The sequence below is a fragment of the Strix aluco genome, chromosome Z (genome assembly GCF_031877795.1).
Source record: "Strix aluco isolate bStrAlu1 chromosome Z, bStrAlu1.hap1, whole genome shotgun sequence".
In the NCBI taxonomy this organism is placed as follows: domain Eukaryota; kingdom Metazoa; phylum Chordata; class Aves; order Strigiformes; family Strigidae; genus Strix; species Strix aluco.
This window is the reverse complement of record NC_133971.1, coordinates 13848466-13860671: the sequence shown is the minus strand read 5'-3', so window position 1 is coordinate 13860671 and position 12206 is coordinate 13848466. Positions and strand designations below refer to the sequence as shown.

The following is a 12206-nucleotide window of genomic DNA, read 5'->3' as shown; positions in this document are numbered from 1 at the left end:
CAACACTCAAGGAGTAGAGATTTCAAAACTGAAGAAAACATTGCACTTACACATGCTCCAGGAATTTGTTAAGGCTGGAAATTTAGCGTGAATAAAAAAAAACACCAATGAAGACTGGGTATTTTGAGAAGATACTCAAAAACATACTGACCTATTGTAACGAATGATGATACATGTTTTGGAGGAAAGATTTAAATGTCATGTTACAGCCTACTGCTGTTGCTAGCTACCAGTCAGGATATGCCATCCACCATCGCTCTGTGCCCGCCTACCCAACAGTAGAGCAGCGGTTCCAGTCACTGCCTGATACTCAGCCACGCAGAACCTCCTCTGTCTCCAGACTAAACTGCATTTCCTCATGCAAACTTCTCAGCCAGCATGTGCCTTAACAGGTGCATTGAGTTCGCCCCAGGGAAAAAAAAACCCAAACCTGCCCACCTGAGCAGAGCAGAGATGTGCCTTAAGGTACAGGAGTGAAAGCAGTTAAAGGAAAAATGCTAACAGAACAGTGTTTCATGCTGAATTTTTATTTCAACGTTATGCAACTGCATAAGTATAAATAACCGTGTTCAACATACAACAATTATGACATCCATAAGGAGTTTTTTAGAGAAAATAAGACTGCACTTTATTGCACAGACCCTAACAATTTTTTTTTCCTTTTTTTTTTTTTTTCTGTAAGCCGAGGAATCTACAGCAGAAAGTCTACAAAAGAACACATCAGATCTAAAACACATCAGATCACATAAAACTGACCAAGTAGAACACAGGCAGGAGGATCTCTTAACAGCTCACTGATAAGGTAAACACCAACAAACAGGTACTACAAAAACACAAGCTTAAGCACTGTAACACTTCCAAAATGCAAAGAACTTACTTGTCAGAAGTGATAATGAACTATACAAAATATACATAAAGGTATACTGTAAACAAATAGCTAGATGTGCTTTAAAGGAAACAAGAGGATAGCTGAAAAAATGCAGAAGACTGTAAACTAGGAAATACCTCCCAGATAGAAATGTTACTTTGAAGTGCATTAGCATTCATTTGTAGTAACTGCCAAAGCACAGATGAACTGTAAATGTTGAGACCATTTTATCTTTAAAACTGATCAAAAAAATTATCCATTGCTCACTAGCTCCTCTGTGAATGCAAAGGCAGTATGAATGTTCTAGTGCCACATGTAAAATCAGAAGGACTTGTGTGATATTATCCTTCCATGACAGGTTTGCTCAACTAATCAGCATAGTAAAAGTTTTTACTGAAGGGAAATTAATTCTGCACACTGTCAGCTGTCATACAAACCTCCAGGTCAGGATTACACTGTGCTTTTATGAACAATTTTCTAGCTTTTAAAACACTAAAACAACCCGTAAGCTCTGACGAAACAGGTAGGGGCCTAGCTCTACTCTGGGTACATGTAACAGAAATAAGCAGAAACACCATTCTGTTGATCCCCATCATTCAAAAACACGCATTTTAAGGATATTTTGTGGTGTTTCTGTACGTTTCAAATTCTACCTTTCATCCCTAGAAACAAACTAAATACCTCCACACTAAAATGATCAAAGTCTACATGTTCCACAGTATATAAAATGTAAATAAGGCTTAGCAAAAGTAAAGACAGTCACATTCTAGCACCAAATAGCTCCAACAGGTTCCTTTGTTACAAAATGCTTCTTTTTTAATTACAGTATTTACTTTTTTTGCATACAAATAAAAAGATTATGTTATGAAATGTATGGAGCTACTCAATGCATTTAGAAATGAATGTGTAACCCAGAATCACTTGCCAAATCCAGCAAGTTAGATCTACAACATAAGGCCCCAGCTATGTATTAAAATGTATCAGATGTCCTGAACTTTTCTGAAGATATGATACTGAAACTGCTTTTTTTCCTTTTTACCTTTCTTGTCATAAAATAGAAAAAAGCTACAGCTGTATGAAGCTAATTGTCCTATATGCCTTCATAATATGTATTCTCTAAATGTATTAAAACCAGGGATGAACATACTAGTACTGCAAGTATGTGCTTATACTTGTGCCTCATACTGTAAGGGCCTGAATTTAAAAAAGCTCAAGGAATTCAAGAGAGGGTTGCAGCAAAAACTAAGCACACGGTGTGTGCTTTGGAGTTTCAGCCTTGTCTGGGGTGAAGGTCACAGAACACACTCCCAATAGACAAGACAAGAACCACCATTTCACCAGAGAACATGACTCTTGCTGGGATGCCCTGATAACCAAGTGGTCCTCCCATAGCTTTAATGACACCTACTCTGAGAGACAGGCTTTGTGCAGTTGGGAGATGCAATTAGGTCTTTTGTCAGATCTGGTGAAGCAGTCAGCCAGGCACAGTTCTATCAAAATTGGATTATTAAAAATACATGTAAAAACTCACAATAAGTCACCATATTTATTCTGTACTAGTATTTTTTTAACCTTTAGCTAGGATTTTTAATAAATAGAAACGTGGCCTGCTTTTATTTTCTAGTCAGACCAATGCTTATGCATGTCCACGCCAGGTCTGAGTTTTAATAATTCAGTTTCATATTTGAGTATGGCAAATAAGTGGCAAAGCAACTATCTTAAAAAAGGTATTTTTTTAACAAAAAAGTTGCAATCAGCAGCAAAGTATATATGCTACATTCAAACTCCAAACACACATTGCTAAGTATTTACAGAAAAAAACACCTTTTATTCAACAGCTCTCAGCTGTAAAGGTATTTTTGTACAAATACTATATGGTAACAGTTTTACCGGTTACAATTGTGAAGGCATTTTGAAAAAAAGTCATCTCTTTATATATCCCCTTGTCTTCTTTCTTCAGTGACATGAAAGCTTTGCCACACAAAGACACTACACAGTGCTGGTTTAAAGGCAGTCCAATATATTGATAATGTTTCAGCTAGTCTTGAATTCACACCTGCCAGGTGTTACTGTTAACAGGATTTTTTGTGAGGACTGCTCCGTGAAGCTTCCTTTCCTCGCCGCTGCCGAGCTGAGTCTTTGTCGTCAGAAAGTGCGTTAGGGCAGTCAGGTGTGGTTGCTGACCTGGATAAATCTTTACCTACATTCTGTTTTCTTGAAGCAGACTGCTGAGCCTGAATGGCATCTTTTCCCTTTACATCCACAGTGTTAACAAAAAAAGACTTTTCTTGATTTCCAGGTTTCCCCCCAAGGTTTGAATCAGGGTGGTGGGCTTCCACTACAACAGCAGCACTGTGCAAGGCCATCAGTGAAACACTTTTAGTCATTTCTGCCTTACCACTCCCTGCAGAAGAGGTGCTTTTCTTATTTAGTTCCTTGCAGGTTGCAGGAAGCTCAGGTGAGCGTGCTTTAACCTTTGCTGAAGACGCATCACTCTTCACTGAAGACAAAACAGATAGTTCTTGTCTACATTCAGAGAAATTCGCTGAACAAGTCAGCGGCTTTCCTGGTGTTGCAGCCACACGACAAGAATTCTGCCCGCTGGCAGGTGACAAATGTTTTATTGCAATCTGCTTGTTTGCATCCTCTGGCTGTTTATGATTAACTTGTCCTTTCCCTTTTAAATCTTGAGAGGTTTTGCTACTTGTGGTTGCTTTTTCTGCTCCTTTCCCTCTGGCATTGGAGTTTGCAAGGCAAAGGGTAGGCTCTACTTTCCCACTGTCAAGCTGAACATAAAGTGCATCAGTGCATATTTTTCCTTCGGGTCTTTTGTCTGTAGACATCATCTCATTACTAGGACTTCTGTCTACCTGTTTGCTCAGCAGGACACAGTCTTTCACAGTGGAAAACTTTGGAGACATGGTGTGTTTTTCACCGAGGTCAAGTTGCTTTTGATCAGCAGATTCCCCCAAGCCTGCTAGTTCTTGTCTCTGCTCCTGCTTTTCTCTCTCCAGGCCTGCTGGTACAGGGCTGACAGCAGAGGATTTGGGTTTGGTGTCAGGAGTGATGCTGCTCATTTGGAGGGTGGCTACTGAGCCATGCTCCAAACTCACAGGCCTTTCGGCCTGCACATGTTCATTGCTCATTTTTCTCAAGGAGCCTGCAACAGAATAAAGGGGATCTAGCACATTTTTACTGGCATGTTTCCCATCTTTCCAGGAGCTGGTAGACACCTGAATAATAGTTTCTTTTTCTTTTATGGTCGGGGTGCATGGTTTTTGTGACAATGTCTGTTTATCCAAGTACTTAGACTTAGAGGAACTTGTATCAGAGGCTGGCTTGTGTTTATTACTACTGCTTTCCGCATATGTGGCAGCAGGCTTCACGTGTTCTTGAACACTTACGTGAACATCTACAGCACAGTTTCTGCTTACAGTGTCTCTCACAGCAGGGGAGCCTGAAGCTTTAAGTTGCTGCTGAGGAACCTGGATGGACTGCTCTCTCTCAGTAATTTGAAGTCTTGTGTCAGTGAGCTGTTTCTGATCTTTCTTCACTAAATCTTTGGCATTGTCCTTCTGTACAGAGGAAATGGGTACAGACTTCTCATTTTTAAGAACACAGTCTATTGAGGGTTGTATGGGCCGTTTGGATGGAAGACCTTCACTCTTTGACTCTGTGGTAACTTTCTTAGAGTCACTGAGATCTTTCTGCTTGGTTATGTCCACAAAGTTACTAGCAACACTGCTGTCATCTTTGCCTAGCTGTTTCAGTGAGTCTCTGCCATCCTTAGGTTGTGTCTTGGGGCCAGCTGTCTGCATTTTTCCTTGCATCTGAGGTGGAATGGCAAAATCAGCACAATTTTTTTCATTGCTTTTGGAGTAGCTTGTTATCAGGACATCTGAGATGGATACCTTCAGAGATGACTCTCTGATCACCTCCACCTTTGCAGGGATAGGCTCACAACTTCTCTGGGTTACTGTCTGTTTAACAGGCAACTCCTTTTGTATTTGCTTCTCTTTTCCTACAGCTTTTTCAGGAGTGCTTCGGACAGCAGAAAGTTTGGAGCATGTTTGAGTAGTTTTAACACTGTGACTCTGAGTAATACAAGACTTCGCCTCTGTTGAATTGTCCTTCTGTTTTGAAGGGGAGGTGTCTTTCTTTTGACCAGCTTCAATAACAGAAATACTGCCTTTATTAGCTAGACTAGAAACCTTTTTCTCTGTCACTACTTCTGCAGCCACAGAGATGACTGGTGGATTTGGAGAACTCTTGCTTGTTTGCACAACCTGAGGCTCTGATATGTTGACTTTGCCAGATTTTGAATAGCTTAACATCTGCTCTTTATGACAGATCAGTTCCATCTTCCCACCACTCCCTTCTGATGCTGGGGGTTTAGGAGATCCCCCATCACTGCTGGTGCTCTGTCCTTCTGGCAGCACGCACAAAGGCAGTTCAGTCTTTGAAGCCTGTGGCCCAGAAAGTAAGGCAATGTCTAGTGTGCCTTCTATTGGCTTCAAACAGGAAACAGATCTCCCATCAAGTTTATATTCTGATGGACTTTTTCTGACAGGAGCCTCAGTGGAAATAAGGGCTGATTTTTCCACACTCATGTCTGCTCGGCCATTCAAGGTCTTGAGAGGAACAAAAGAAACCAAGTTAATCTGAGCAGCATGTGCACTGCTGATAAATGCTCTACCATCTGCAGTGGAGTCCTGCTGTATGTTTATTGGTCTGCCTGTATTAAGTTGAAGGCATTCATGAACATTTGATGTCAATTTGGGTTTTAGCACTGGACAGACACTCTCATCTTTTTCTTCAATGGACATTTTCTTTCTAAGATAATCAATATTTGCAAGTTTACCATCTAATCTTTCAAATTTGACAAATTCTTTTGTTGGTACATTTTTATCTGTGTTTTCTCCCTTTCCATTTAGCATCCTGTCAGAGGACTGAGGTAGCACATCTTGCAGTGTACATGGAGGGGATATTCTTTTGAAGTCATAAGAAATATGACTAAGTTCATTAGGCGGAGGCCCATGACACATCTGTGCATCTAAAGCAACACCATCATTTGATCTCAGGTTTGCATTCTTTTGGAAGGTGTCTTTGAGTATGCCACCAGCTGACTGGGTCTCCAAAGCAACAATTTTTGTTTCAAACTGATTTGATCTTTCTAATACCTTCTGAAATGCTTTTTTGTCTCTTTCTTCCAATCTTAAGGTATTGGGATTTTCTGGTTCACTGCTAGGTTCATGTATAGCAGCAATAGCTTTTTCAGCAAAATCTTGCTTTTTCATAACTATCTTGGCCTTCAGCTTCTCTCTGTCTAGCTCGTCGATAGATTCTTGCCTACCTAATTTTCGGGAGATTGGTCGTTTCAAGCAGCCCTGCTCTGCAGGCCTGACTCGTGTAAGTGAAGGCACATCACATACATTCTCCTCCAAGCTCTGAAGAGTTACTTCCCTTTGGGACAATTCTCTATTCACTTCTTCCTGAGTCACTTCCAGACTGTGTTTTCGTGAACATAAGTGTTTCTTATCACTGCCATAAGAGGGTGCAAGTTTCTCTTCAGATTGGACTCTCTTTAAGAGTGGAGATCTTGGTGGCTCTGCACTCTTTGGCCTTACAATATGCCTCACAATAGTTGGAGGGGAGTGCATTTTGCTAGGAAAAGATTGAGCTATTTTTGTATTTCCAATTGAATGTCCTAGCAATGGTGATGGAGATCGCTGAGGGGATGTTGGCTGGGGTGTTGGAGAAGGTGTCCGTGCAAGAGGAGAGAGAGGAATGCTGCCAGCTGATTTGCGTCTTCCTGATCTGTACCTTTGCCCACCAAGCTTTGGACCTAAGCCATGAAGAGTACTGGGTCTTATGTGTCCTGAACCAGCTGGAGAATTGGGAGCACTGGAACTAGGGGAGCTACTCTGTGAAGAGTTAGTACCTACAAAAAGAACAAACAATCAAAACATAAGATTACCAAGATTTTTTAAATCTTGTCTAAATGCTCAGGGAGACACAGAACTTTCACCTGTTCAAAAGGCCTATGTGCCATCTGCTGTTACAATGTTCCAAAATTTGGAAGGTTTTGAGTGACCGGGCTGTAAACTCCTTATCATTCCAATTATGTTGCTATTTTTTCCTTTCCCTCTGTTCCTTCATCACCTTTAAGTTATCGCTTACTTCTATTTACATAGAATAGCTAGCGCTTTCTGCCACTTCAAAGCAAAGATCAAGGCTTTCCAAATAATTTATCTTTGCCAAGGGATGGTACAAAAGCAGTCACTTTTAGTACACACTAAAATCACAACAGAAGTAAAACAGGAAAGAGGGGTAGGCTTTTAGGAACCAGAAAGATGCGTATTTCAGCACCCAATCAATCTATTCAGCCACAAATCTGCATTCATGAGTGCTCAGGCTAGTTCCATTATGTAGCAACTTTTTCCTCAATTTCATTCTTTTATCAATCAGCCTCTCCTAGGCAAGATTCTACCTTTTACTCCAAACTTGGATTGTTTATTACTCAACTTAGAGCCACTGAACTTGTATTTAAGATCTGGGACAAACCTAGCAGACAGTTCCCTTTTAGGTGCTTCTGTATCACGAAAGCACCTTTGATTTTGCATCAGGAATCTTCTTCCCTTTTCCAGACAGAAACCAGCTGTTCAATGATTATGCTTGTCAGAGCTGACTACTCTTATCAGAGTGTAACATATCTCCAGGGCTCACAAGTAGAATACACTTCAAAGTCCTTCTCCTCTGTCCTCCACTCCTTCACACTCACCAGATGGAAAATCAGGAGTAGAACGGTAGCTTGGGGTAGGTGATCTAGGAGATAAGCTGTGGGTTGGAGACCCAGGCAAGCTCTCCCCTGATGAAAGTGATCGGTTCAGGCAGGAGAAACTTCTGCTGGTGTGAAGAAGAGGAGAGGGTTGCTTGGCCAGCTTTTTAAAGAGAGATCTTCTCCTAGTGTGAGAAGAGCATAGCATTAATCAGAAGTTAAGATTTACAGAAGATACTATTACCAAAGGCAAAACTCTTGCAAGTTGGCATTGCTTCCCTCTCCCATTACCCTCAGAAAAGAAAATCACACTGCAGAGCATGAAGTTTAGAAAATACCCTGATTTGCTATTAGGTGAGATAGATATTGTAACTAAATCTATTTGTACTAAAATTTACTCACTGTATTTCAGAAGAATGGTTAGCTCCTTATTAGTATAAATCTGAATTTTCTTAATTTAAGTGCCCACCAAAACTGAAGGAATATCTATAAAGTACTAGTAATATATTTACAAAATACACAAACTTATCATCAAACTAAAAATGCCCATAAACTTAGCATTAGAAAGTTTAATTAAACAATAACAAAAAGATATACTTAAACCAAATTAAGATAAAACCTGTTATTCACCTTCTTCCCCATATCTATGGGTGTGCCATGCAAAATTTTTAGGAGTTATTTTAACAGATCTAGTCTAGGCAAAATGGGATTGGAAGGACATGTTACAACCATAGGGTTTCATAGAGGGTAAAAAGATGTAGAAGAAAAGAGAAAGAACCGTATTAACTTTGTATTTTAAATTAGTTGTTATGTATACACACACACAAGGAAACATTCACCATGAAACAAAAGGATTACTCACCTCTCCAAACTCTCTTTCTTCTTTGTTTTCTTACTGCGTCTCACCATTCGGCTCCTGCAGGTGTTTCGTCTGGCAGGTCCTGTCTTGATGGAAGTGTTTTCAAAAGGAGTTGTCGTTACTGAGACTTTGTTACCACTCTGTCAAAATGGAGAAGGAACCTTTAAGTGTGAGCAATACAAGAAGACTTTGCCACAAACGTGAATGCAACAAGACAGAATTCCAACATCAGAGTAAGAGCTGACAGTGTAGGGAGTCCTATGCAGATGTGGCCAGGCTAATTTATGTCACATAAACGATGACCGGAAAATTCTCCAATTCTGCCAAATTTCCTAAACTTCCTCCATTCCAGCTTCAGGACAAGGAGAAATTCTAATAATTGTAGTTAGACATGAGGAGACCAAGGATTGACCAAGACTGCAATTTTCAAGATGGAAGCTTCTACAGAAACATCCTATTTTCCCACAAATAACAGCTGTCACTGCACAGCGGTCCATTCAGTGGCCGTTCATGTCTCAGGATACCGACTGTTACAATGATGAAATGGAGGAGAAAAACTTAATCTTATCAATCCCAAACAATCCTTTTATGGATTAAAAGAGTTAACAAATATAATTAAGTTAAGCTTTTTAGGACTGTTTGCATGAACAGATGACTCAATAAATAAAACCAACTGGAAATATCTGTGTTATGTTTTAAAAATCCACATCTCCTGTCCAGCACTGTATACCACTACAGTGAGCTTCTTTTCAAAGGAAATCCAATAGGCCAAATTAATTTATGATACAGCACATCTGGATAAAAAACAATCTCTCATTTTGAGTTTACTCTTGTAAGTAGTGTGCAGGGTTGTCATGTTTCTCTTTTTCTGTATCTGACACAGAAAACAACTGCACACCCAACTGCCTAAAATTACAGAATTTTTCTCTTATACATTTCTTGCAAAACCGGAAAACTTGGAAGTTCCTCCTGGTTTCAGGGAAGGAAAATAAAGACGTAAGGAAAAGTATATTTTGCATCTTTCCTCAGCTCTTTATATTTCCCCATTACTTCGTTGCTTTCCAATCTTCTTTCATAACTGTCTACTTCCTTTGACAGGCAAAGCTCTGCATGTAACACCATAAATTGTTAATAATAGGAAGTAAATACACAGCTGTCTAAAATAATTCTGACCTAGTCTGTGCTGAAAATATTACACAAAACCTGCAATTATGATTAGCTTCAGCGAAAAGCTAAGACACTATCACTCATTAAAAAAGTTAGGATTTTGTTTGTTTTTAAGGAATAACTGTAATTTTCTAATAGGATAGACCTCAGAAAACTCCACAAGAGAAAGAAGTGATAGATTATTCATAGAAGTCCAACTGCAGGATCAGAACTTCATTAAGCAAAGAAGCTCTGTGGAACATGCCTGGTTACAGGAGAGACAAAAACATTCTGGGCCTTAAGATTATAAAAGACAAGTTCCTGTACAGTAAGGCAAGAAAATATTTCATATTCTTTGCTTCCACTTTTCCTCACTGATTTCACTATAAAAGGAGAAAACAATATGTAGCATGATCATCAAAAGCCTCAATTACCTGATGAGGATGGGGGAATTTAAGAAAGTGCTTGAAAATGTCAAATTTTTTTTTGAGAGACAGTGACATCTCTGTGTCAGTGCCTCAAATGTACCTCAGCTATCTCAGCAGCAGTGCCAGTTTACTGCAGAGAATCATAGGAGGATATATGAAGTCATTGACCTTTCTCCAAATCTGCACAAGTGTAGCTTAGAGTTTGTAACTGAACCACCACAAAAATCTGGTAACTGATCTTTGAAGGAAACAAATATAACACTTCTCAATCCTTGGTGAAAACAGCAAGTGCTTTTGTATCCCCGCTGTCCAGACTTACCTTTAACAACAATTCAATGACTTCTGTATGAACAAGACCATGCACTGGCTCTCCATTGATATGAGTAATCAGGTCTCCAGCTTTTAAACCCACTTGGTAAGCTGCACCTCCTTCTTCCACATCCTGGAAATCAGAGACGAAGGGAATATTCACAAAATGGGCTTCTGTTTAACCTTCATACTTTCAAGAGTAGGCTTTGTCTAATGAACTCTTTCAATAAAACCAGTTGGCGATGAAGAAAACTTACAGATACTAAGTTATATATAGGAAAAAAGGAAGAAAAATCAGACCAGTCATTTCACCTTACTCAAACTGACCATTAGAGGGACATCACAAAGGTGATGAAGGACCAAAACAAACTGAATTGCAAGTTATTCTGAAGGAGGCTTAAACAATTTATTGTATTTTAAAATGAGCTTTTGAAGAATTTTAAGCCACACAGCCACTACTGAAGCCTACAGTGCTTATGGAGCTAGAAAAACGCAACAAACCTACAGTATTTTGGAAAAAAGCCAAGGTTTCACTTTTACTGTAATGTACCATCTTTTCCCCTTTCTTTCACTGATGTGATGCTATACCAGTAGCAAGAAATCAATTTTTTTAATTTATTCCATTATCAATCAAATGTATACCATTCTCAAGATTCAATGTTCTTGATGGATTAATAGGTCTGAGTTAAACAACATGAAAATGAGAAATACACTACCACATGTGTAGCACTGATACTTCAAAACATACAATACATAATTAAAACAGAGCATTGTACAAAACTTCAAAGCTTTTGATAAATTTGTAATCAATTTTTCAAAATTATATTAAGGTAGTAGAAATATTTTAGTTCATACACACACACTATTTGTGCATATTTAACATTATATAAAATACATAATTTGTTATCAACCTCAATTAGAAAATAAATATATTTACATAAATATGTATTTATTTTACAATTAAGGAGGTTGATAACCAGTGAGATACAAGAACTGCTGTCTTTTCCTTTAGCCTCCCACTTCGTTGAAATCAGTTATGAACAGAGGATGGAAAATACATAATTTATTCAGAACAGTCTTTTTCCTGTGCCATGGAATCCTCAAAGGTATTCATAATTCCAAATGATTTGCACATTTTTACACAAAAATAAAGTCTGTGCCTGAAATCAGCCTACTTGCATCTAGTAAAATATTGTTGACTTTCATGAATCCCTTAATTGATGCAATTTAAAAACTCCATGTATATTTCAACAATTTCTGTTTACAATCTCCTAGCTTTGCAAATCCTGCCCTCAAAGTGGGTGTCCTGGTTTAGCCAGGATAGGGTTAAGTTTCCCCAGCAGTGCAGGGGAAGCTCTAGCCGGGTTATTCATATATCATGCTGACGTCACATCCTGGCGCCAAAGTGGGACAGTCGGTTACCGCGTGTACTTTGGGATTTGCTCTCTTCTCACTGCTGTATTGGTAGATATTTTGCTCTGTTCATTGGTATTACTGTTATTCTTATTGTTATTGTTGTTGTTTGTTGCATTGCAGTTGCACTGTTGTATTAGACCTGTCCTTATCTCAGCCCGGGGCTTTGTGTTTCACTCTGTTTGTGGGGAGGGGCAGCGGCCGCGTGGTCTCAGACCCCAGCAGGGACTAAACCACCACAGTGGGCTGCACCAACCCTTTGGTTTTCTAAGCCACAGTGCTCTGAACTTAGATATGGTTGTTCACAATTGCCAAAGTTGACAAAAGTGAAAGCGACTCATGAAGGTCAACATCATATGTAGGTACCACTTCTGCCAAAGGTGGCTTGTGTCATCCCTACAGCCA

The 12206-nt window shown here is 39.3% G+C and overlaps 1 protein-coding gene across 4 annotated transcripts in view; it reads right to left on the bottom strand.

Annotated features, from left to right (window-relative positions):
• Positions 1 to 511: 511 nt before the first annotated feature.
• The window catches only part of MAST4 (microtubule associated serine/threonine kinase family member 4), a 243741-nt gene continuing 232046 nt past the window's right edge, over positions 512 to 12206 (bottom strand). For all 4 annotated transcript variants that reach the window (XM_074811703.1, XM_074811706.1, XM_074811704.1 and 1 more), the window contains 4 exons: positions 10399 to 10521; positions 8509 to 8645; positions 7650 to 7831; positions 512 to 6809 (listed from right to left, as the gene is read on the bottom strand). In XM_074811703.1, coding sequence (XP_074667804.1) covers positions 2941 to 6809; positions 7650 to 7831; positions 8509 to 8645; positions 10399 to 10521 — 4311 coding nt within the window. In that variant the 3' untranslated portion in view covers positions 512 to 2940. The remainder of the gene's footprint in view (positions 6810 to 7649; positions 7832 to 8508; positions 8646 to 10398; positions 10522 to 12206) is intronic.